This window comes from Typopeltis vanoorti, chromosome 22, assembly GCF_054136105.1.
Source record: "Typopeltis vanoorti isolate ZY-2024b chromosome 22, IOZ_Tvanoo_1.0, whole genome shotgun sequence".
NCBI lineage: Eukaryota > Metazoa > Arthropoda > Arachnida > Uropygi > Thelyphonidae > Typopeltis > Typopeltis vanoorti.
In genome coordinates this window covers 4,131,700-4,155,400 of record NC_143570.1, presented here as the reverse complement: position 1 = coordinate 4,155,400, position 23,701 = coordinate 4,131,700, and the positions used below count along the sequence as shown (strand labels likewise).

The following is a 23,701-nucleotide window of genomic DNA, read 5'->3' as shown; positions in this document are numbered from 1 at the left end:
GAGAAAGATGTTGGAAGTTTATTTTGCACTTGGTTAGACTATAATAAATTTAGTTTAATCCTTTATCCAAGTGTAAGCAAACAAAATTTGTGCCTGAAAATATCTTCAGGACTGAGGTAAGGTGGTACAACACTAGGCAACTCACAGCAAAGGTGGACCAAGCTCTCATCACTCCTTTTCTCAGTATCTCTCATAATGCAAAGCACATCTCCTTGTGGACATGTATACTGCTATACATTAGGGGAATAGCCACTACCCAGACTGGTTTTGACCTTTATTGGGGTCTCGTCAGTTGGAGGCAGACCCAAATGTGGGAATCCCAATGCAGAAGCAATAGGAGAAGTCATATTTACCTATACGAGTTGCCAACAGGTGTGCCAGCTTATTATTGAATTACTCTGGATTTAGAGAAAGAACCTCAGTCCTGAAGATATTTTCAGGCGCAAACTTTGTTTGCTTACACTTGGATAAAGGATTAAACTAAATTTATTATGGTCTAATCAAGTGAAAAATAAACTTCTAACATCTTTCTCTAAATCCAGAGTAATTCAATAATAAAGTGGTACACCTGTTGGCAACTCGTATAGGTAAATATGACCTCTCCTATTGCTTCTGCCTTAGTATTTCCACATTTGGGTCTGCCTCGCACTGACGAGACCTCAATAAAGGTCGAAACCAGTCTGGGTAGTGGCCCTTCCCTTAATGCATAGCAGTATACATGTCTACAAAGGATGTGCTTTGCATTATGAGAGATACTGAGACAAGGAGTGATGAGAGCTTGGTCCACCTTTGCTGCAGGTTGCCTAGTGTTGTACCACCTTACCTCAGTCCTGAAGATATTTTCATGTGCAAACCTTGTTTGCTTACACTTGGATAAAGGATTAAACTAAATTTGTTATAGTCTAACCAAGTGCAAAATAAACTTCCAACTTCTGTCAATATCCTTAAAGAGCCTTAAAGTTCTACTGATCTTTTCTAACACCCATTCATTTCTTTGCCTTTCTGTATAATCTCCTCAACAGCCTTCTGTAAAACCACATCTCAAAAGCAGATATCCGCTTCTTATCTGACTTCTTTAAGTTCCAGGCCTCACATCCATAAGTCACTGTTGGAAAAACAACTGCATCCAAAATGCTTAACTTTGTTCCCATGGAATAGATCCATACTACCAGATTTTAGACAAGTCTCTGACTGTTGTTTTAGCCATTCCTAACCTTCTTCTGATGTCTTCTGAACAGCATTCTTCATATTAATAATGGATCCCAGGTACTCAAACTTGCTGACTTCCTCAATTTTTTCTCCATTAAGGTACATTTGTTTCTCAACAGCTTCACTGTTTGTATTTCCTTTGATAACCATAATCTTTGTCTTGCTAGAATTGAGTTGAAGTCCTCTGTTATTACTGATCTTGTTAACTTTGTCAAGAATTAGTCCTAGTTCTTCCATGTCATTACAAAGGAGTATTGTATCATCAGCATACCTCAGATTACTGATCAATCTACCTCCTATCCTAATTCCTTGCCTGAGCTCATCCAGTGCTTCACACATGATGTCCTCCACACAGTGGTGTGTTGGGACCGGCTCGTGCAAGCCGGTTGTTAATGTTTTTAAGTTGGGCGAGCCAGTTATTAAAATTCTTTATGAAAGGATAGATGATGAATGTTGGTATGTACTTTTTCTCATAAATATTTTGAAATTGTATAATAAACACTAACATATATTATTATTATTATTATTATCAAAAATAAATGCATAAAGGAGAATTCACAAAACACAAACTCAATTTACGAACAGGAATTTGGAAACGATTTTATTTGCTAAACAATGTCTGTATTCATTAAAACACAAACATGTTATCAAAACTCCCGAACTGAGTATTTGAATAAACAATAATGCCTTATTTTTCGGCGAATTTCCAAGAACTTACAACATTAAGTTCTTTGAAATGCAACATTGTTGCACTATCGATAAATACAAAAATTCATTGCGACGTCTACAGTCTCTGGTCATTTGATCGACTACCAGTGGTAATATTAGTGTTACATTTTTTTTTATTCAGGATTTCCTTTGATAATAGGCAAGTTGTAGGTAATATAGGAAAATTTTCTTTAATATATGTTTTTATTTTGGTTTTTTCTTTTTTTTTTTAATAATTAAAATAATTTTAATCAGGGTTAGAGTTTTGTTGTCGAAAAAGCGGATAGCTGTTAGTTGAAAAAATGAAATAGAACGAAACTTCTTAAACATTAAAAGGACAAAATTTGAAGAACCAGAAACAAATACATCTGAAGATACAATAGAACTTTGCGAAGAATCAAATTTTTCATAAAGCGAGCTGGTTGTTAAAAATTTACCAACACACCACTGCCTCCGCATATATACTAAGCAAGCGAGGAGAAAGTAAACATCCTAACTCCTTTTCCAATTTGAAGCCAGTCAGTCTGTCCAACACCTGTTCTTATTATTATTACGGGTGACTCCAAGGAGTCCTTAGACTCATTGAGGGAGGCCCTAAACATCATGTCCATCACAACTATTCGACAATCACACAGTATCTATCATACTTTGCCTTGAACTCATTTACTGTCATAGCACCCACAACAGACTCTTGCAGCTTATTCCACTCATTCACCACTCTAAAAGTAAAAAAAACACCCTTACTAACCGCACTCTTGCCCAGCTTCCATGGATGTCTCCTAGTCCTCTCACCACCAGTCCTGTTTTCAAAAATATCCTCTGAATTAATCCTATAGAAACCCTTCAGCAATTTGAATGTCTCAATCATATCTCCCCTTATCTGCCTATCAGCCAATTTCTGCAACCCACAAATCTTCAACCTGTTTTCATAAGGTTCATATTCCATAGACCTGCTATCATCTTAGTCACTCGCCTCTGGATCCTCTCAACTTCCTCCCCATCAAGAAGAAACCTAGGTGACCAGATCTCGGCACAGTAGTCGAGATTGGGTCTTATCAAGCCTCGATACAGAGGAACAATAACTTGCTCATCTCTGCTCATCAAAGTATTCTTCAGTATCCAAGTGATTTGATGAGCTGATTTAGCCACTTTTGCATTGTGCCCCCCTAAACTTCAACTCCCTATCCACCAACACTTCCAAGTCCCTGGCCTCATCAATCTCCTGGAGCAGTTCCACCAATGTGATATACTGCTGCTAATCTTTTCACCCCAAAATGCATAACCTTACATTTTGCCACATTAAATTGCCATCCATCCTCCTTAGCCCAGACCTCCAATCTATCTAAATCAGCCTGCAAAATTTTGACATCTTCTGCATTCACTATTTCCCCACCCAACTTTGCATCATCAGCGAACAAATGAACTGTTCCTCTTAGATCTTTCCCGGTATCGTTAATGAACAAATTAAACAGCAGTGGTCCAAGAACAGAACCTCCGGCACACCACTAGTCACAGGCCATCTTTTGGACTCTACTCCTGAGTAAACTACTCTCTGATATCTCTACATCAACCACCCTCCTATCTATCTCACCAACCCTGTATCCATTCCCATATGTTGCAGTGTACGGATTAGAATTCCATGTGGTATCCTGTGAAAGGCCTTAGCCAGTCCAGCGTATCACTGTAAACCCTTTACCCTTATCCAGTTTAGTCTTTACTGTGTTATAAAACCAGAGCAAGTTATTGAGGCATGATCTACCTTTCACAAAACCATGCTGTGCCCCATACAGTATATCATTTTCATCAATTCATTCCTGTATTTTCCCTTGACTACTTTGTCCAAGACCTTGACAATGACTCCTGATATGCTGATTGGTTGGACGGTAATTTGCAACAGTAGTCTTGGATCCTCCTTTATGCAGTGGAACTATTTTCCCCTCTTCCCACCCCTTTGGGACCAAACCAGACCCGAGACTCAGATTAAACAATATGGTCAAGGGCACTGACAATTCTTTAGATGCTTCACGTAAGACCCGTTCTGTATACCATCCAATCCCACAGATGTATTCACATTAAGGTTTTGTAATAGACTATTCACCTCCACTTCATTCACCACAATTCCCATATAAACTAGTGGTTCCTTCATTCTTTCAATGTCACCACCTGGATGATATACTCTTGCAAAGTGCTCACTCAGTAATTCCACTATATCGACTGATTCAGTGACCTCCCTACCTTTTGGCATTCCTTAAAATCATTCTGCCGTGTACAGTTTTTTTTTTTTTTTACTTCCAGCATATTGAAAGAACTGTTTGGGTTTCTCTTTAGCTTGCATGGCTAATTTCCTTTCATAATCCGCTTTTGCTTTTCTTACCACACTCGTTACCCTTCTGGCCTGCTTTATACCGGTCATGTGCCTGCAGGTCACCTTTCTCCTTAAATTTCTTCCACAGTTGTTTATTTTTTTGCAACTCAAGTTTAATGGTGTTATTCATCCGTTTAACCTCTACTTGATTTATTATTCTGATTCTAGGTATACAGTCAGCCATAACCTCCTGCAAATGCTCCTTGATCTCTTCCCATGCCCTATCAACATCCAGCCCTTACAGTTTTACATGCCATGGCACTGAACCAAGCAATCGCCTAAGCTTGTCATACTTGCCAGCACGGTAATTGCATTGTACCCTCTCTTAATCGAGAATTTCACACATTTAGCCCCTATGACCTCCCAGGTCAAGACCCTATGATCACTCTCACCAATAGGTGGCAACATGGTCATATTCATTATAGTCAAATTCTCAAATGCTATTACTAGGTCAAGCGCTCTTGAACCCCTAGTATTTTCCATTACATGCCGTCTCAGATAGTTATCCCTTAGTAACTGAATAAAATTCAGTTCCTTCCTCACATGTGTCCTCTCTTCCTTCCAATCAGTGTTACTATAGTTGAAATCCCCCATAATAATTACCCTCCTTCCACTCATTTCATCAATTTGTCTATGGATATCTATTCTATCACCTGGTCTATAGCAGCACCCAACTGTACATTTTGTTCCATTAGTCTCAATCTCACACCAAATACCCTCAAATGAACTCTTTTCACTATCCTGCAATACAACTTATATTATCCTTGGCTGCAGTTCATCAGCTATCATCAATAACACTCCTCCCCCATTTTATTCTCTCTGTCCCTCCTGAACACACTATACCCTACGCATTCTATCCCACTAACTATATCATCTTCTGTCAGCCATGTTTCACTAATGCCAATAACCTGTGGCCAGGAAGAGCCAACCAAGGCCAAAAATTCTTCCTTCTTGTTCCTAATACTCCTGGCATTAGTATACATGAAATGCAGTCGTCCATTTGTCCCACCCCTATCTTGATGCGTTATACTAACTATCCCATTCTGATTTCTTGTCCTTCGTACTGGCTCTGGCTCATTATATACATTCTTACACTCAACTGCCTAACTGATGTCTGTATATCCACTTCCTCCCCCTCCTTAATAGTTCTAGTTTCCCTGATTTTGCACATCCACTCTCACTTCACTCAGCAACACTTTTTCCAGTCTTCGCACACCAAATCCATTCAAATGTAAGCCATCCATCTTGTATAAATCCTTTCGCCCATCAAACTCACTCCACACGTTCACAAACTCCACTCCACACAGTCTGCATAACCTTCGCATAAAGTCATTTGTGATTATGGCCCTCCTAAACTCCTCTCTGTCATACCACGGCAACAGACTCACTATCCTAACTCTATCACTCTTTTCTTTCTCTACCTCTAATAATTCCTTTAAGTCCTCTCTCATATCAAATTTATCTCCTTTCAAATCATTCGTTCCTGCTACGACTATCATTACTTTCACTCTCTGCTTTTCTCTCTAATACTCTCACTTACATCCTTAATTTTTGCACCAGGTAAGTGCGATTTAGTCACTCTCTCATCTATCACACCTCTTACTAACAAGTCACCGTACAACACTCTTTCTTTCATTTCTGAAACACTCCAGTCATACGCTTATTTTTCCTTTCATACACTTGCTTATTTCCATTAGCTGAGGCACTCTGGAAAGAGTTTTGCAGTCGCTCCAACTGCCGCTTCGCCCTACGTATTACTCCACGTAACCGTGCGATCTCACTCATTAGAGTTAATTTCTCATTTTTTTTCATCATTCAAACCATTTTCTCTCTGTATAATTACCTTCACTCTTTCTTTCATCACCACTCTCATTGCTATCTTGTACAACATCACAATTTACTGTCAAACCACTATTTTCTCTCAATTCTGGCTTTCTACAACTATCTCACGACCTGACACACACTTCAATTCCACACTTTCCTTACATTTTCGGCACAGTCTCCCACTACTATCATTATCTATCCAGACTCCATCCTCTTTCTGGGAAGCATACATCCCGCACAAGTTACACTGGATGAATTCCCTTACATTAAAGTTTTTGAACAATGGCAGTGAAGTTTTGGTCGTCATTGTTTTTCATTGCATTGGTGCCATGTGCTACACTATCAGTCGTATCTTTAAAACTACTAGTTTAAATAAAACGGAAATCACACAAACAGTCCAAGTTACCAAAAAACAAACAATACCACGTCAAGACTAAATCAATATTGCCAATCTTTTCTCAAAATAATACTTATCTTTTCGGGAGCTCTCTGCAAACACTACACACCATGTAGCCCTCTAGCGGACATTGTTCTTACTGTGGCTTCTTGCTCCCTGTACAAGTTGGCTATCAACCTGATAGTGTGTTGGGAAAAACCCATTCTATTCATTACTTCCCACAGTTTCACATGCTCAACACAGTCAAAAGAAAGCTTTAGAGTAGTCTAAGAAACACATTGCCAGAGGGTGTCTGAAGTTTTTATATTTGTCTATAATCTGTCTAAGGCAAAGGATCTGATCTCTGATCTGTTCCTCGGGCATCTCTTCCTCAACTTTGGCCTCAATCCTATTTAGTATGATCTTCAATAAAATTTTGCTTGCATGAGATATTAAACTAATAGTTTTTTAGTTCTTGCATGCCTTCATATCACCTTTCTTATGTAGTGGTATGAAAACTGATTTCTTCCAGTCTCTAGGCCATGATCCTATCTCCCATATCCTTATAATCAATCTATGAAACACTCTTATCCTCCCCCCCCCCGTGGCTTTAATTAACTCTGCTAGGATTTCATCTGCACCTGGGGCTTTATTGCTGTTAAGCTACTTAACTGCTCTTTCAACTTCATGCCTAAGTGTAGGAGGTTCCAAATCAAAATTTTACAGTTCTTCACAGTTTTCTTTCCATCTGTTTTTGATTTCCAACTCTTCTGTTAGTAATGCTCCATTCCTGTCTTTGATGACATTCAATTTAGGCTTAAACTTGTGCTTTAAGTCATGAACCAAATAAAACATCCTTTTATAATTGTGCCTCCTCATTTGGAACTCTATCTCTTTACATTTATTAGTATAGAACTTTTCCTTGTCCTGCTTGATGGCTCCTCTGACTTTATTTAATCTCTTGTATTCTTCAGTCCCTGTGTTTCTTTGTTTTTCCAGCTGCCTTCTTTCGATTAGTTCCCATGTTGAATCTGATATCCATGGGTCTCTGGTCTTCTTATTGGACCGAGACACTTCTTCACTGTATCCTGTATTATCACCTTGACTCCTTCCCAAAGCATTTCTGGTGAGTTCTCCTCATTGGTCTCCAAAAAAATCATCCAACTTAGTTGATGTTTCTTCTGTAAATCTACTAGGAATTACTCTAACATCTAATCTAGTGGGATGTGCCTGACCTGGAAGTTTGCGGAGTCTTAGTCTTACTTTGGCTCTTACTAGTTAATGGTGTGTACCACAATCTGCTCCAGGACAAGTATGCACATAAGAGATGCTCGTCTTCCACTGCTGGAGAGCCAGGATGTAATCAATCTGGTGCCTTGACCTATCAATGTTAGATGTCCAAGTATAGGTCTGTTGTGGATGTTTCTGGAAGCAAGTATTGGTAATAACTAATCTGTTGGCATGGACAAATTCCAACAGTCTTTCACAACAGGTGTTATGTTCACCCAGACCAAACATGCCACACTCTGGCCTGACTCTCATACACTCCCATTTTTTCATTTAAGTCCCTAAGATGTAAAGTATGTCTCTCCTTGGTAGGCACTTCAGGTCCTGAGTAAACAGGCTGGTGGTCTCACAGTGGGAGGTGAAAAATCATTTACCACCTACACATTCACAAAATATCATCCATGCACATTATGTAGGCTGAAGAGTAGACTTAAATACTCAGCCATCCAGGCTGACAGAAAACAAAGGATAGTGATAATAAACTTATAATATATAGAAAGTTTTTTACCTTGAGTATAATATACGTTAAAGATACCAAGCTGTTTTAAATATAAATAGACCTGGTTTTAATCCATTTCCTAAGTATGCAAACAGACAACTAAGTCAAGTTTGCGCCTGCAAGTAGGGGTGACCCCGTACATAGTGCAACTTGTGGTAAAGGTGGAATAAGTTCTGATCACTATTCTTAATATTTACCCTTAATACAAAGCATGTCTCCTGGAGGAGATGTATGATGCTATGTATTAAAGGCAAGGGGCCACTACCCAGACCGGTTTCTCAGAGCTTATTCCACCTTTACCACGAGTTGCCTAGACTTGCACTATGTACGGGGTCACCCCTACTTGCAGGTGCAAACTTGACTTACTTGTCTGTTTGCTTACTTGGGAAATGGATTAAAACCAGGTCTATTTATATTTAAAATAGCATGGTATCGTTAACGTATATTATACCCAAGGTAAAAAACTTTCTACATCTATCTCTCCTGAGATTTTTATTTAATAAGGTCAAAGCACTTTATGGTAACTTGTTTTGGTAAAATACTTATAAGCTCTGTATTACTTAAATCTTAGTATTTCTAAGCCTGACTCCCACTGACAAGACCTCAATAAAGGTCGAAACCGGTCTAGGTAGTGGCCCCTTGCCTTTAATACATACCATCATACATCTTCTCCAGGAGATGTGCTTTGTATTAAAGGTAAATATTAAGAATAGTGATCAGAGCTTATTCCACCTTTACCACGAGTTGCCTAGACTTGCACTACGTACGGGGTCATCCTTACAGGCACAAACTTGACTTGCTTGTCTGTTTGCTTACTTGGGAAATGGATTAAAACCAGGTCTATTTATATTTAAAATAGCTTGGTATCTTTAAAGCTTATAATAATTTAAAATACAAAATAAAAGTGCTAAGATTAGCTAGTTTCTCTCATAAATGTAAAAGTGAGTTGAAAGATCCTGATTTTTCTATTTAAAAAAAGGGGGGGGAAAGCAGTAGAAATGCTTTGCAGTTTAGAAATGGCTACTTGGCTGCTATTATTTTTTTTAGTGGTATTGCTGTGTTATTTTGCTTGAAGAAATGCTCCCATATTACCCTAATGAGTAATTTGAGGATAATTCAAGTTGCCCATACCCTTATGGGCAACTTGAATTATCCAAATGTTGATTAGGTAGTAGAGAAAACTCATGATAAGAACAAAGGAAAGTTTATTAACCTATTGCATGCAATAGGTTAATAAACTTTCCTTTGTTCTTATCATGAGTTTTCTCTACTACCTAATCAACATTTGGATAATTCAAGTTGCAATAATTCATGCAATAGGTTATTGCATGAATTATTGCAATTAACCTATTGCAATAATTCATGCAATAGGTTAATAAACTTACATGCAAACTTTCTCAAGCAGTATGTGAAAGAAGCAACTTGAGGACAGAGACTGTTAGATGATCATAGCCATTTAGGAATGTGACCATGCTGTACTGGACCTGGGAAGTAGCCAACTATATGAATGAATGGTTTTATTGGAGCACGTGTATTATACATATTAAAATATTGTTCACAGCTTATACATGTAATAAAAATTCACATTACAACTATATGGATGTTCTAATCAGGATAGGTTATGTGCTTAACTACAAATCTGGAAATTATGACAAACTCTGGAGAATACTGTCTTTGGTTCCATGGTATCAGTTATTGAATGGGAAAGATATCAGCAGTGCATGTGAAATGTTGAAAAGATGCTTAAATGATTTCATATCTGAATATCCCTAGAGTTTGAAGAACAAATAGAATGGAAGTGAAATTAATGTGCAATCTCATTTAAAAAAAATATCCTTTAAGAAAATCATGATGTGAAAGAATATTGTTAGAATGAGGGAAGTTATGAAATATATAAAGCTAAGGCCAAAAAAAGAGTATTGTATGGAAAGCTAAGTTGGGGTATGAAAAGAAATTGACTGCACAGGTTAAAACCTAAAGAATTTTATTATCTTCTTCAGCTGCTCCTATTTCTATATGGGGTCGCTATTTCTGATGAGTCTTTTCCACCGGTTTCTATTGTAGACTGCACCTTTTGTTCAGGTTTTTCTCCTTCAGATCTTCCTCTACGTTATCTTTCCACCTTTTCTTTGGTCTTCTTCTTCCTCGTCGTATTTCCATCTCATGATACTTCGTCCATCATATTTTTCATTTCACCTCATTACATGTCCATACCATCTTAATCACTCTTCTTGTATTTTGTTTGTAATTGTAGTCACTTTTACAGTACCTTTCATGTGTTGATTTTATTATTAGAATTTTATTATGCTGCAAGTAAAAGAAAGAATGAGTGTGGAAGAATAACTTGATCGAATGTAACTAGTACCCTAGTATCAGAAGCAGATTAGGTAGTTCAAATAATGAGTGTTCATTTCACCAAGATCTGTCAACTTGGTATGTAACAGAGTGTACAGGGCTACCATTACATTGGATGAAGAGCAGAAGTGCATGAAAAAGAGGTTATAGCGCTGTTGTATAACCTGTATAACAATTTGGCAATTGGGACAGATGGGATATCAGCACATGTGCTAATGGAATGTTTAGCTTAACTGGCTAGTGTAAAATCTTAAACAAAAGGAATTTTGTGATAAAATACCTTTAATACAGATTTTACAAGTATGCTAAGTCCTACTAAAAATACTTGTGTATTAATACAAAAACTTGATGTTAATTAACTTGGAAATAATAATTTTTTGAAGTTATTGAATATTGTGAAATCAAAATGCTTGTATGACAACAAAGGAAATTACATATGAGGTAAATTGTGTCTAAGTATACCTCTAGTCAACTAAAATTCCAGACAGATTAAGGGATTAAATCATGACCCGAGGCCACTCCAACTGCGAAGGTCGACATTACATGGGGGTTTCCCGTCTGAGTGCACCGATTGATGAGGACAATGGGTGCAGAACATCAATGGTCCCAGGGGATTACTACGTAAGAAAAGACGAAGGTCATCGGAACCAAATAAATAGTAGTGTGCTACGTCGAGATGGGGCTCCCCCCCCCCCCCCCCCCCCGTTCGTGGGAGTTCGAATTCGGGTACGTTCCAGAGTGAAGTTCCGTTCGTGGACAAAGGAAATCGCATGGAGTTCCGACAGGAGAGTTTGGACTCATGACGGTATCAAAGTCGCCCTAAGCCGAGGAGTTCTGCAGAAAGTACGATGTTCGGTAACAGCAACTGAGCTTCACTAGAATCGTGGGTGATGAATCGTTATCTCAATCGGAGACCTTCATTCAAGAAGCAAAGGCCAGGAGAATGATTCAGCTAAAGAAAGTCGTATTAGGAGGAACCAGATACCAAACTTCCAAGCCGTAGGAATTAAATTGTCTGCCAATAGTAGGAAAGAAGTCTTGCAAATTACGTAAAGGATGTTCAGGTGCAGTGACGAAGTCTAACGGAAACAAGAAGGGATAAGCAGCTATAGAGGACCAGACTTCATGAATAGTAAGAACTTTCCACTAATTTTGTCAGAAAGAAACTTAAGACGGTGGTTTGAATTGATGAAATTGATTTAAAGTTAATGTTGCAGGACTTTAGGCCTTGAGCTAATATCTGAATTAATTAATTCTATGTAAGAAAAAGCCTAGCTCAAATTATTGTGAAACTGCTTGAGTTTATTAATTTAGAAATTCCTTAAGCATGTTTTTATTATATGCCGACTATCGGAATGTATGTACAGTTAAGGTGCGGGTAAAATGCTAGACACATGGTCCTAAATAGAAATGTTCAGATGGTTGGGGGATATGATTGGATAACTTTAGAGAGTTGTTAGTTAGAGCTTACTTACAAAAATTAAGTGAATTTAATATCTGTAAATTGTGTATCTTTACTTAGTGATGAATAAACTGTTTTATTGTCAAAATAACTTGCCCAATCCCTAAGTCCAATGCACTACTCATAAAATCGAACCTATGTGTCTTGAAGTAGATATTGCCACGACTGCAGAGTAAGAAATATTTGTAATTTGGTATAGAGATAAGTAGGAAAGGAAAGAGCTGTGTATCATACTGGGTGTTCTCTTCTTCGAAGGGAGATAAGACTCTTATCCTAAAATTTTGGTGGCACAGCTGACTAACAAATAAATTTTCCAAAATTTAATTTAGAATAAACACCAGTAAATCAGACAAAGAGATTGGCTCCAGCCCGAGGCACTTTCTTTGTTCTTGACATCTTGCACACGTGATCCTCACTAATTGCATCCACAAGATAGAGGTGACATAACTGACAATAAGTCAGAAGTATGGTGAAGGTTAAGAAGATAAGCTTCAAACAAGAAAACGTAGATTTTACAAAGGCGCAACCGAACAAGAATTAATTAAAGTAATTAATAATGAATAGAAATAACAATAAAAACCACAATTTTAACGCTAGGTCACTGACGTGTTTGTATATATGATGTATGTAACTGTCTGTCATTAACTTTGGAGTAATTCTAAAGATTTTAGAGAAGTCGATAAGAACTGAGATACAGAAATGGGTAGGCAAACAAGATATGTTCTGCAAGCAACAGCATGGATTTACTAAAGGGAGGCTATGTCTGATCAATTTGCTCATATTTTATTATAATGTTTTGTCTGAGTTGGATAAAGGGAATGGGATTCTTGATATGCATCATTTTGACTTTACAGCAGTAATCCCATATATAATTTAAAAAATAAATTTCGACTTGAAGCAGCGCGATGTAAAATTTAAACGTTATGGGCGAACATGTTTGTGAGTGCAGCGGAAGAATACGCCGTTATGCGGCATTTGTTTGGGAGAGGTGGTATCACTTGGGTCCCAGCATACATTCTTTGGGTACCATGTGCTTTGTTTACATCTGCTCTCTCACTTTTGTGTTTGTGTTTTTTTGTGACGTTTATCCTTCAATGTGGCTCCCAAACATAAAGCAGATTCTTCCGATGGCAGTGTGTTGAAGAAAAGGAAAGCTATTACATTAGAAGTGAAATTAAAAGGGCAAAAAAGGGAAAAACGCCAACGAACATCGGCAGTGCATTGAACTTAAGTCGTACCACAGTCGGGACTATTATCAAGGATAAAGTTCACATTCTTGAACACGTGAAAGGATTGGCACCCATGAAATCGACTGTGATTACGAAAAAATGTAGTAGACTCATCATTGAGATGGAAAGGCTTCTTGTTCTTTGGCTGGAAGACTAGCATCAACGCCGTATCTCAATTAGCCTCATGTTAATTCAAGAAAAGGCAAAAAGATTGTTTTATGTTTGTTTTTTGATTACAGTTTCATTTTTGTAATTTTTCTGTACTATACAGTAATTATGTTCTCCCTTTCATTTTCCTATGGCCTAGTTCTGTTTCTTGATATATACGTATGACTAGGATGTTTTAGGTTAGGTAAGTAACTAAGGTTATGGTAATTCCGACTTGCTTCGAAAATCGACATTGGTCCGTAGGAACGGATCTCCGACGTAACTCGAGGACCCCCTGTATTATTATACTGTTGGACTTCTAAGGCATTTGATACATGTGGATTTGAAAAGTTCTGATAAACACCTAGAACAAAAATGATATTAAAGCAACTAATATAACCAAAGAAAGAACATATCTTAAAACCCTTTAATCCCCCATGTTTCATCAAATTGTAATAATTTGTTCTTTTTCTTTTAGGATATATAAGAAGACATCAGAGGTTTTGAAGAAATTCGAAGACAAGTTTTTCGTGCTGTAAGAAAAGTGAACTGAGATTCACCAGACTTTGTGTGAGACTTTAGGGGACTGTGTCCCAGCACTTGTCAGATGGATGGCCAAGTTTAAAACTGGACATCTTGAGACAACAGATGCCCCCAGGTCAGGAAGATCTGAAAAAGTTACATCATTACTAACTTTCAATCAATAATTTTCCTCCAAATTAATCTGCTATCTTTCAAGACTCCAGTATTATCAGATCTTATATTTCTATCTTTTAAGGTGCTTTTTATTGTATCGATCCATCTACATCTTGGTCTTCCTCTGGGTCTTTTTCCTGCCAACCTGGCAAAGAACAGTTGTTTTATTAGATGTTGAAAGTTTTTTTCATTTGGTTATATTATAAATTAAAGATGCCAAGAAATTGTATTCTTGGTTTAATCCTTTATCCAAGTGTAAGCAAAATTTGCACCTGAAGTAATTTCAAGACAACTTGTATATAGAGCTGACTTCACATCACTTGCCTTAGTATCCCATAATGCAAAGCACATATCCTTACGGATATGTATAATGCTATGCATTATAACAGTGTTTCTCAATCTTCAGATATTTGCGTATCCCTTCTTAAATTTTCATTATTACGAAGTACCCCCTTATCAAATAATAAAGTATATTTCATTGTAAATGTCTATTTTATTTGAATTTATATGTTCATATAAACAAAAAAAATTATTTTTTTTTAATAGAACAAAATTTGAAATAGGTTCCTCTTCATTGGTTGATTCTCTAGAGATGTCAGATGACACACCCTTATCAATTTCATTTGATCCAAATGCAATATAAATGTTTTCTTGTTGCTTACAGTTACTTGTATTTACTATATTTCTTTCTCTCTTTTGTGGATTTTATAAATCCAATCTTTAACCAATGATCCATACGTCAGAATTTGAAAGCAAAAAAATTACCGTATTTACTGGAATATAATTCGCATTTTTTTCCCCAAAATTAAAGCTAAAAAATCGTGGTGCGAGATACAATACATACGGGGATTTTCGGAAACTAAAGTTTTTGGGAAAAAACTGAAAAAGGTGTGACTTACCAAGAAGCTCCTACTTGCTGTCGCTACTTTTGGCATTGAGAACAGTTTCCTTTGTGCATTGTTAAAGTCATCTATCCAAATAGCTTCATCTTCTTTCCCATTATTTCAAGCAAAAATTACAAGTACTTTACAAGCCTTTGATACGTAGAGCAGCTATGAATAAGTGTATATGACTTGTGCGGTATTAACAAAAGATCGCGCGAACCAAAGACAAATTTGCATTTCAACAGTTGAGTTGAAATGCTAATTCTCTTCAATTGAATTCCATAATATGTGAACCACATTCACTATATATTTCTTAGTGAATAAGAACACATTCACGACGGAGTGGTATCAAGCAAAACCATATGTTGCACTGACAACATATGGTTTTGCTCGAGTCTATACAGCAGTTCCTGTTGGAGGTGATTCATGTGATTCATTAGTTAGTGTCATTTTCATCCCAGTTATCTCCAATTGCACTATTTGTTGAGAAATATAATGATTCCATGCATTAATGATGCATAGCCGAAAATTGCTGCGTATCCCCGGGGGTGCACATACCACACTTTGAGAAACACTGCATTATAGGAAGAGTCACTATATCCTAACCTTTCAACGACTAGCTCTAACCCAGAGTATTTTAATAATAAGGTGTTGCACCTTTTCACTATTTGTATACATGGGAAATGTAAGACTTCAGCATTACTTCAACCTTGCTATCTCTTCTGGTTATGACTCCCACTAATGAGTCCTCAATAAAAATCAAAACTGGTCTGGTTAGTGGCCCTTCCCATAATGCATAGCATTATATATACATACCCAAAAGGATGCTTTGCATTATGAGATACTGAGACAAGTAATGGGGAGTCATTTCCCTCTATAAACAAGTAGCCTAGTCGATACTAGACTACTTTTATGTAGAGGCTGAAGATACTTCACATGCAAATTTTGTTTGATTACACTTAGAGGGTTAAACAAGAATATAATTTCTTGTCATGTTTAATTGAAAATAAATATTCAGAAGTTGTTTAGTTCAGGAGTTACATGTTAACACAACATACGAAAAAAAACTCTCATTAATCTGAAATGTGCATAGGCATCTAGCTGAAAAGGTATAAAAATATTTATAGTAGCTACACTCATTATTCAGATTGATGAAAAGGTCAAATTCCAGCTGATTGGAGTGGAGTGCTGATAGTTCCATTATATAAGAAGGAAAATAAAACAATGTGAACATGAGCAGAGGAATTTCCTTATTAAGTATTCCAAGTAAGATTAATGCAAACATTTGAGAAGAGGCTGAGAAACAACAAGCTAGGGTTTAGATCAGATAGGGATTTGATCTGAAGAAATTACAGGATTATATCAAGGGTCTGTATTTAAGTTTTGTAGAACCTGGAAATGGCATATGATAAATATGCTTTGCCAAGAATCTCGGAATGGAACTAATCTAGTCATATAAGTTAAAACAGAACAGAAGAGGAAAGACTACAAAAGAGATGTTTGATACCACAATGAGAGTTAAACAGAAGATGATTCAGATCTTGGTGGGTTGATGCAGTTTTTATGGCAAAGGTGGAAAAAAACACCATGTTAGAATTTTTTTACAGATAGTATTTCTGAGAGTAATACTTTATTTTCAGGGGGAAAAAAAAAAAAAAAATATATATATATATATATATATATATATATATATATATATTCTGTATTTATCTTGTCATTTTGTTCCATCTAAAATAATATTCGATTTGCCTTAAAAATTCAACACGTAAGATCTGATAATATTGGAGGCCTTACAAATAACTTAATTTAGAAGAAACTTATTCATGGGAAGGAAGCTAGTAGTAATATGAACTTTAATATGTATAGGCAGAGCTGTCGCCAAATTAGATCGTGCCCTGAGGCAAATAATTAAATATTGCCCCTGATGGATTATAAGACAAAAATATAAGAAAATCTCCGGTTGCTATTTTGTTTTTATTACAAGAGAAACATTAACGCAAAACAATTACATAATAATATTCATTAAATGTTTGCTCTACGGGGATATCGCACAACAAAACTGTTTATAATAATAGCTCTTCTAAATTTAAATTATAAGCTATGTCTGCCTGCCTCTATCGATAGAGTTGCTAGACAAACCAATTATTCTTGGGTCATTGCTGTTCACAATTTTTAATCAGAGTTGGAAAAACTTCTTTTTGCACTTGCTACGCTAAAAGGAATTGTTAGCATAGTGACGGTGCCTACCATAATATGGCTGAACGAGCGCCCTTATTAAGCCGCGCCATGAGGCAGGCTGCCTCTATGCTACACCCTGTCAATGGTACTGTGTATAGTAAGTACGATCATAGCATCCTGTATATAACCTCAACCATATACAAGTAGAATATACTCGGATACAATCCTCATACATAGTAGGATACGATTATTTTTCATCTTTGTGTCACTAAGTTGAAAAACATTTTTCAGTGTTGTTATATTGGACGTACATCTTTGCTGCCTATAATTTATCTTTAAAGATACCATAATATACATGAAATTGTTTTTAACTAAATATGTCAGCATTTAAAATCATAGACTAACTGAATTAAGAGTAAATATTTTACCATCAGTCTTTATGCATTTTAACATGTTTCATGCAATACAATATAAATGCTCCTTTTATTTGAATTGAAGTATTTCTCAAACAAAAAAAATCATTAAAGGGAAGAAATGCAGGCATCATTAAAAAAAATAATAATAATTATAATAATGAAAACTATTAAACAAAAGTCATAGCTGCTCTCCAAAGGGAAGGAGGGGGAAGTCATGATCACCATGCCTCTGCTGATTAACTGAAAAAGCATAGTTTAATAAATTGTAATTTACTTATCTTGCTGTCAGATGACAGCAAGATGGTACAATGGCTCACAGATACTCCTCGGAGCATCCTCAAACAATGGCAAACAAGGCAGAGTGGGCTTCATTGTTAAATCTAAGCTCACCAAGTCGACTTTCTTGTAAGATCATATCTGAAAGAATAGGTATACTCGTAATTGGAATAGAGAACAATATAACAATAAAATTAACATCATGCTATGCTCCAACATCTGTAGCTGATAATCAAGAAATAGAAAATTTTTACATGAATCTTGAACAGGCATTAAATTACAAGTCAACATACACATTCGTTGGTGGTGACTTTAATGCCAAAATAGGATGTGGAAAAGAAGATGAAAAGTTTATAGGACCACATGGCCTAGGAGAAAGAAATAGAAGAGGAGAGAGAGATTAGCTGAATTTGCTGTAGCTGAACAACTCTTTATCATGAACACTTTTTTCAACAAACGCCTAGGAAGAAGATGGATTTGGCAATCACCGAATGGAGACACAAAAAATGAAATTGACTACATTTTAACAGACTGTAAAAGACTGGTACAAAATGTTGGTACAATAGGCGAAACATACTTCAACATGGATTCTGACCACAGACTGCTTAGAGCCATTATAAGAATAGACCACAAAAAAGAACAACATATCAGGGCAACATCAAACCATAAAAGACAACCCAAACAAATAGACTATCACAAGTTCAGGAAGTACACAGAAGAGACCGAATGGACTATTAAAAACTATTACATAAATGATGACTATATCGACTTTATTAATAAATTCAACGAGTGCAAGAAAAAATCAGAAATTCCTGCGAAACAAAAGAAAAGAGAACGAGTCTCACCTCAAACTATAGAACTACTGAAAAAGAGAAAAGAACTGAAGAAATCTGAAGAAAATTTTCTAGAATACAAAATTATCTGTTAGTTACTAAGGAAAAGAATTCCAGAAGACTACAAAGCTTTCAGGATACAAAAATTAAGAGAAGCAGTGCAGGCAAAAACCAGCCTGAAAAAAATAGAGAAAGAATTAAATTTTAAACAGTCAATTCCATCTGCTTTACAGGATCAAAATGGAGAAAAACATACTAATAGAAAAAGAATAGAAGAAATTGTGTATAATTTTTATAATGATCTCTATGCAACTAAGTGCCAAGTTTCAGAACCTATCATTCCAAAACCAAGCAATATACCAGATGTACTTCCAGAAGAAATAGATCATGCCCTTAAGAAAATGAGTAAAGGTAAAGCCTCAGGACTTGATCATGTTAAGGCTGAAGAAATCCAACAAGGTGGACGAATTATTTTCAAAGCCTTGGCTGCCAGATTCACGTGGTACTTCAAAGAAAGAAAGATTCCAGAGGAATGGAAAACCTCAAAAATCATACTTCTATTCAAAAAAGGGAACAAGGAAGACATAAAAAACTATCGTCCAATCTGTCTACTCTCTCACATATATAAGATCATGAACAGAATCCAGAACACCCTAGAAGACAACTCCAGCAGAGAGCAGGAAGGATTCAGAAGATGCTTCTCCACAATAGATCATATCCAGATCATCTCACAACTAACAGAAAAATGCAGAGAATACCGAATCCCTCTGTGTTTCCTCTTTATTGATTTTAAAAAAGCATTTGATACCATAGAACACAATGCAGTCATCAGTGCCTTACTGGAAATAAATGTGGACCCTATTTATATCCACATGATAAAAGAAATTAACAAAAATCAGACCACACAAATAACCCTGTTTGATCAACCTATAAATATAGATATAAATAGAGGGGTCTGCCAAGGTGATGTGATCTCCCCAAATCTATTTACCAGCACTTTAGAATACATTCTGAAAAATAGATCTAAACGGAGGAATAAGGCATAGATGGTGAAAAGCTACAAATTCTTATGTTTGCCGATGGTCTAGTACTGATATCCTACAACCCAAAAGACCTAGAAGAAATGGGTGAAAAAGTATACACAAACAGCAGTAAGATATCCTTAGAAATGAATCTAGAAAAAACAAAATGGATCAAAAACATCTACACAAGTGACAGTCACCTATGTATTGATAACATCCCTATAGAACATGTTGACTCATACAAGTACTTAGGACAAAGAATAAAAATTAATAACGATTTATTTGAAGAACTAGCAAAAAGAAAGAAAGCTGCATGGCTATCATTCAACAGACTAAAAGAAACACTTACTCATCCAAATCTTGACATCTCTCCGAATGCAAAACTGTTTAATAGTGATATTCTACCATCACTCACTTCTTGTGTAGAGGCTTAAGTGCTGTGAGGACATTATGTTGGAGGTTTAATGGATTTTTTACAACACTCAAAAAGAATTAAAATAGAATTTAATACTTCCTATATTTCGTCCTAGTCACTAGGACATCTATGGGGATTACAAAGACAATTAATAACATGCACACAAAAACTTACAATACTAAGCACAACCACGTGGGTGACAATAAAGTCCTATCTAGGTGGAGCGCCCTCTAAGGGCAGTAGTAGGTTAGTAGGTAGCCTGGAATGTAAGGTGGGACCTCTGGTGATGACTGTTTCCCAAATCTTCGGAAGCTTAATGCAACCGTATTTGTTAAGATTTGGTTGGTTTCTGAGAGCTGCTGCTGCTTCTAAGAAAAGTCTCGCTTTCTTGAATTTGCTGTGGTGGAGCATGGTGGTTTTCTTCTATGATACTCTGTGGGTGGTGTCCAAAACATGGTCAGCCAAGCCTGAATGGCCATAGTTGTGTTTAACGATGTACGACTTGTGTTCCTCCAGGCGGATGGATGCTGATCTGCCTGTCTGTCCAAAGTACGCAAGCGTACAGGAACACAAGCTTACAAGAAGAGACTCAGAATAACTCAGCATGCAATAGAATGCAGGATTTATAACATCAGCAGAATGGAACATGTTAGAAACACGGAACTAAGAAAGAAATCAGGCATAAAAGATGTGGTAACTGCAGTATATGAAAGCGAGATGGGCAGGTCACATAGCCAGACTCAAGGATAACAGATGGACATATAGAATACTCAACTGGCAACCAAGAATAAAGAGAAAACCAGGAAGACCACCTACAAGATGGGAAGATCCACTAGTGAAATCTATAGGTATAACATGGAAGAGAGAGGCTCAAGATTGAGATTGTTGGAGGCATCTTTGTGACCTGCACTCACGGAGAAATCTCGAGTGAAACACGGGTCCATCAAGGTAAATTTACTTATCAAACCATTTATTTTCTCAATTATCCAAAGATAGATATCTGTTTAAAATATGTATAAAATCATTTTAACATCCTTTTGGACATTAGCTCTACACTATTCTTAAAATCACATGCACACTCATAAAAGTATTCTCTCCTATTTCATTTAGATAACAGACTTAAATCTAGATAATTGTCGAAGTACTTCAATTGTTGGCCTCACAGATGAATTCATTAACCTTGAAACTCTAAGTCTTATAAATGTTGGTTTAACCAGCTTAAAAGGATTTCCAAAACTTCCTAATTTGAAAAAGGTAAGAATTGTTTTATGATTATTAAATTTAAATCTGTCACATGTTGCATAGAAAGGATTATTTTTATGCCAAATCTAAGCAGTAGAATTTTTTTATAGATGGCATTTTCTGAAAGTAATACTTTATTTTCAAAAGATCATATCCTGTCACACTATCTCTACTTTTTCCTTCTAAAAACAAATGTTAATGATTTGATACATGACATATTTTGTACTATTTGGTGTAACATTATGGTAGGAATAATATACAGCATCTCCCCTCCCTTATCCCCTGGGAATATGTTCCAAGACCCCTTCCTGCATAGGAATACCTGAAACTGCAGATAGTAGTGAACTCTATATATACTATGTTTTTTCTTATATTTACATACCAATGATAAAGTTTAATTTATAAATTAGCCACTGTAATAGATTGTCAACAATAACTACAATAATAAAATAGAACAATTATTACAGTATACTGCAATAAAAGTTATGTGAATGGAATCTTAGCAACCTCAGCATTTTTTTTTTTTATTATTTATTTATTGTTTTATGAAGTCGAGAACTTTCACCTTTTCACTTAAAAAGAAGTAATTTACAGCTTCTCTTTGACATATTCGATTGCCAGCATCACTACTCTTGCACTTTGGGGCCATTATTAAATAAAATAAGAGTTACTTGAACACAAGCACTGCAATAGTGCGACAGTCAATCTGATAACTGAGAACTACTCAGAATGGCACGCAATTTAAAACTTATGAAATATTGATTTCTGGAATTTTCCATTTACTATTTTCAGACAGGGCTTAACCACAGATAACTGAAACCACAGCAGGCGAACCCATGGGTAAGAGGTGGGGGGGGGGGGACTATGGTATTAGTGAGTTGAATAGGATTCGGTTGTTTTATGATAAGTGCTTTTGGCCTGGTGCATCACCTTACTGCTATTGTTGGATCCACAACAATAGCAGTAAGGTGATGTAGCTCTTCCTTCAAAACTTTATTTATTCATTGAGTTCCCATGTATTTATTCTCTTAACTCTGGGGTATGTCATGTTACAGTTGCCTTCAAACATCCTTTGACTTCTCAGAGTGTTGATTCCTTTACTATGCAGTGTTTCATGCCAAGGCTCTGCTTTTGGCTTCTTTCTCTGGTTATTCTAATCACCTGTTATTCTAATTCCACACATATCCTATTTAATTCAAAGTTGTGATTTTCCACATCCTAGGTTAAAACTGCACAGCAGTTTTCATCTTTTTAGGCAGAGTCACCTTGTTTGTTATTTTCAGATGTTATTACTAGATCAGATATTTTTGAGCTGCAAATTCTTTTCATCACATGCTACTTGAGGTGGTTATCCCACTTCTATAAATTCTTTTTCCTCCTCATCTTGCATCCTTTCTCTCTTCCCTTCCTTCATTCTTTCTTTATATAGTCTCCCACTTGAAATTGCACATAATGATAGTCCTACTTGTATCTATAAAGTTTCTCTATGCAATTCACAGTTTCCTAGATAACAATGACAGCAGCACACAGCTAATGTATTTTGTTTTGTTAATTTTCATGTTATACCAACCACCAATTGCCTGTATTTGTCATACTACCACTACCTCCATTCAGGACTGGGGATGGGGTGGTATGACAAATCTGGCTTCTACTATGGCCAGGTTTAATTCCTTTGCAATATCATTAGCACTTAATCCCCCTATCCTTTTATTCTGTGTTCTCCTTGAACACATTGTACCAATCCAATCACATTCTGTTGCTGTCAGGATATTCTCTTCTGTTAGTCAGACCTCACTGATGCCAATAATTTTTGTTCCCTTATGTTTACTAATGCTAAAAATTCATCCTTTATTTGATGCTTCTTGCATTAGTGAACATACATCATAATTGACCAAACAGGCTGATGTATATTCAGGTAACTCTCAAAACCTGATTGAGTAGATTCATCAACCAAAGTCCTTAATCATTTCTCTGACAAAATTAGTCTTACTATTCTCAAGGTCATCCCTTCTATACTACTGTTTTGTTTCTCTCTCTCTCTCTCTCTCTCTGTTTTGCTCCTTGTCATAAGTCTCAACCTCTCACCTTTGTGCATGTATTAGGGCTACCATGTAGCAACCTTATTATAACTGGTTTCCCTGTTTATCTGTATGCAATCTTTTGTGAAACAGTTGTTTCTTCAAGACCTAACACCAAATCCATTTAAGTGCAATCCATCCTGTAAGTTCACTCTTTCTACCATCAAAATCTATCAACATGTTACCATGTCCACTGTTTA

General features: G+C 36.4%; 1 protein-coding gene across 1 annotated transcript in view; it reads left to right on the top strand.

Moving 5' to 3' along the window:
* Positions 1–23,701, top strand: part of Mapmodulin (acidic leucine-rich nuclear phosphoprotein 32 mapmodulin) — a 201,675-nt gene that overhangs the window by 20,698 nt on the left and 157,276 nt on the right. Inside the window, exon 2 of the mRNA XM_090411838.1 lies at positions 21,292–21,435. Coding sequence (XP_090267964.1) covers positions 21,292–21,435 — 144 coding nt within the window. The remainder of the gene's footprint in view (positions 1–21,291; positions 21,436–23,701) is intronic.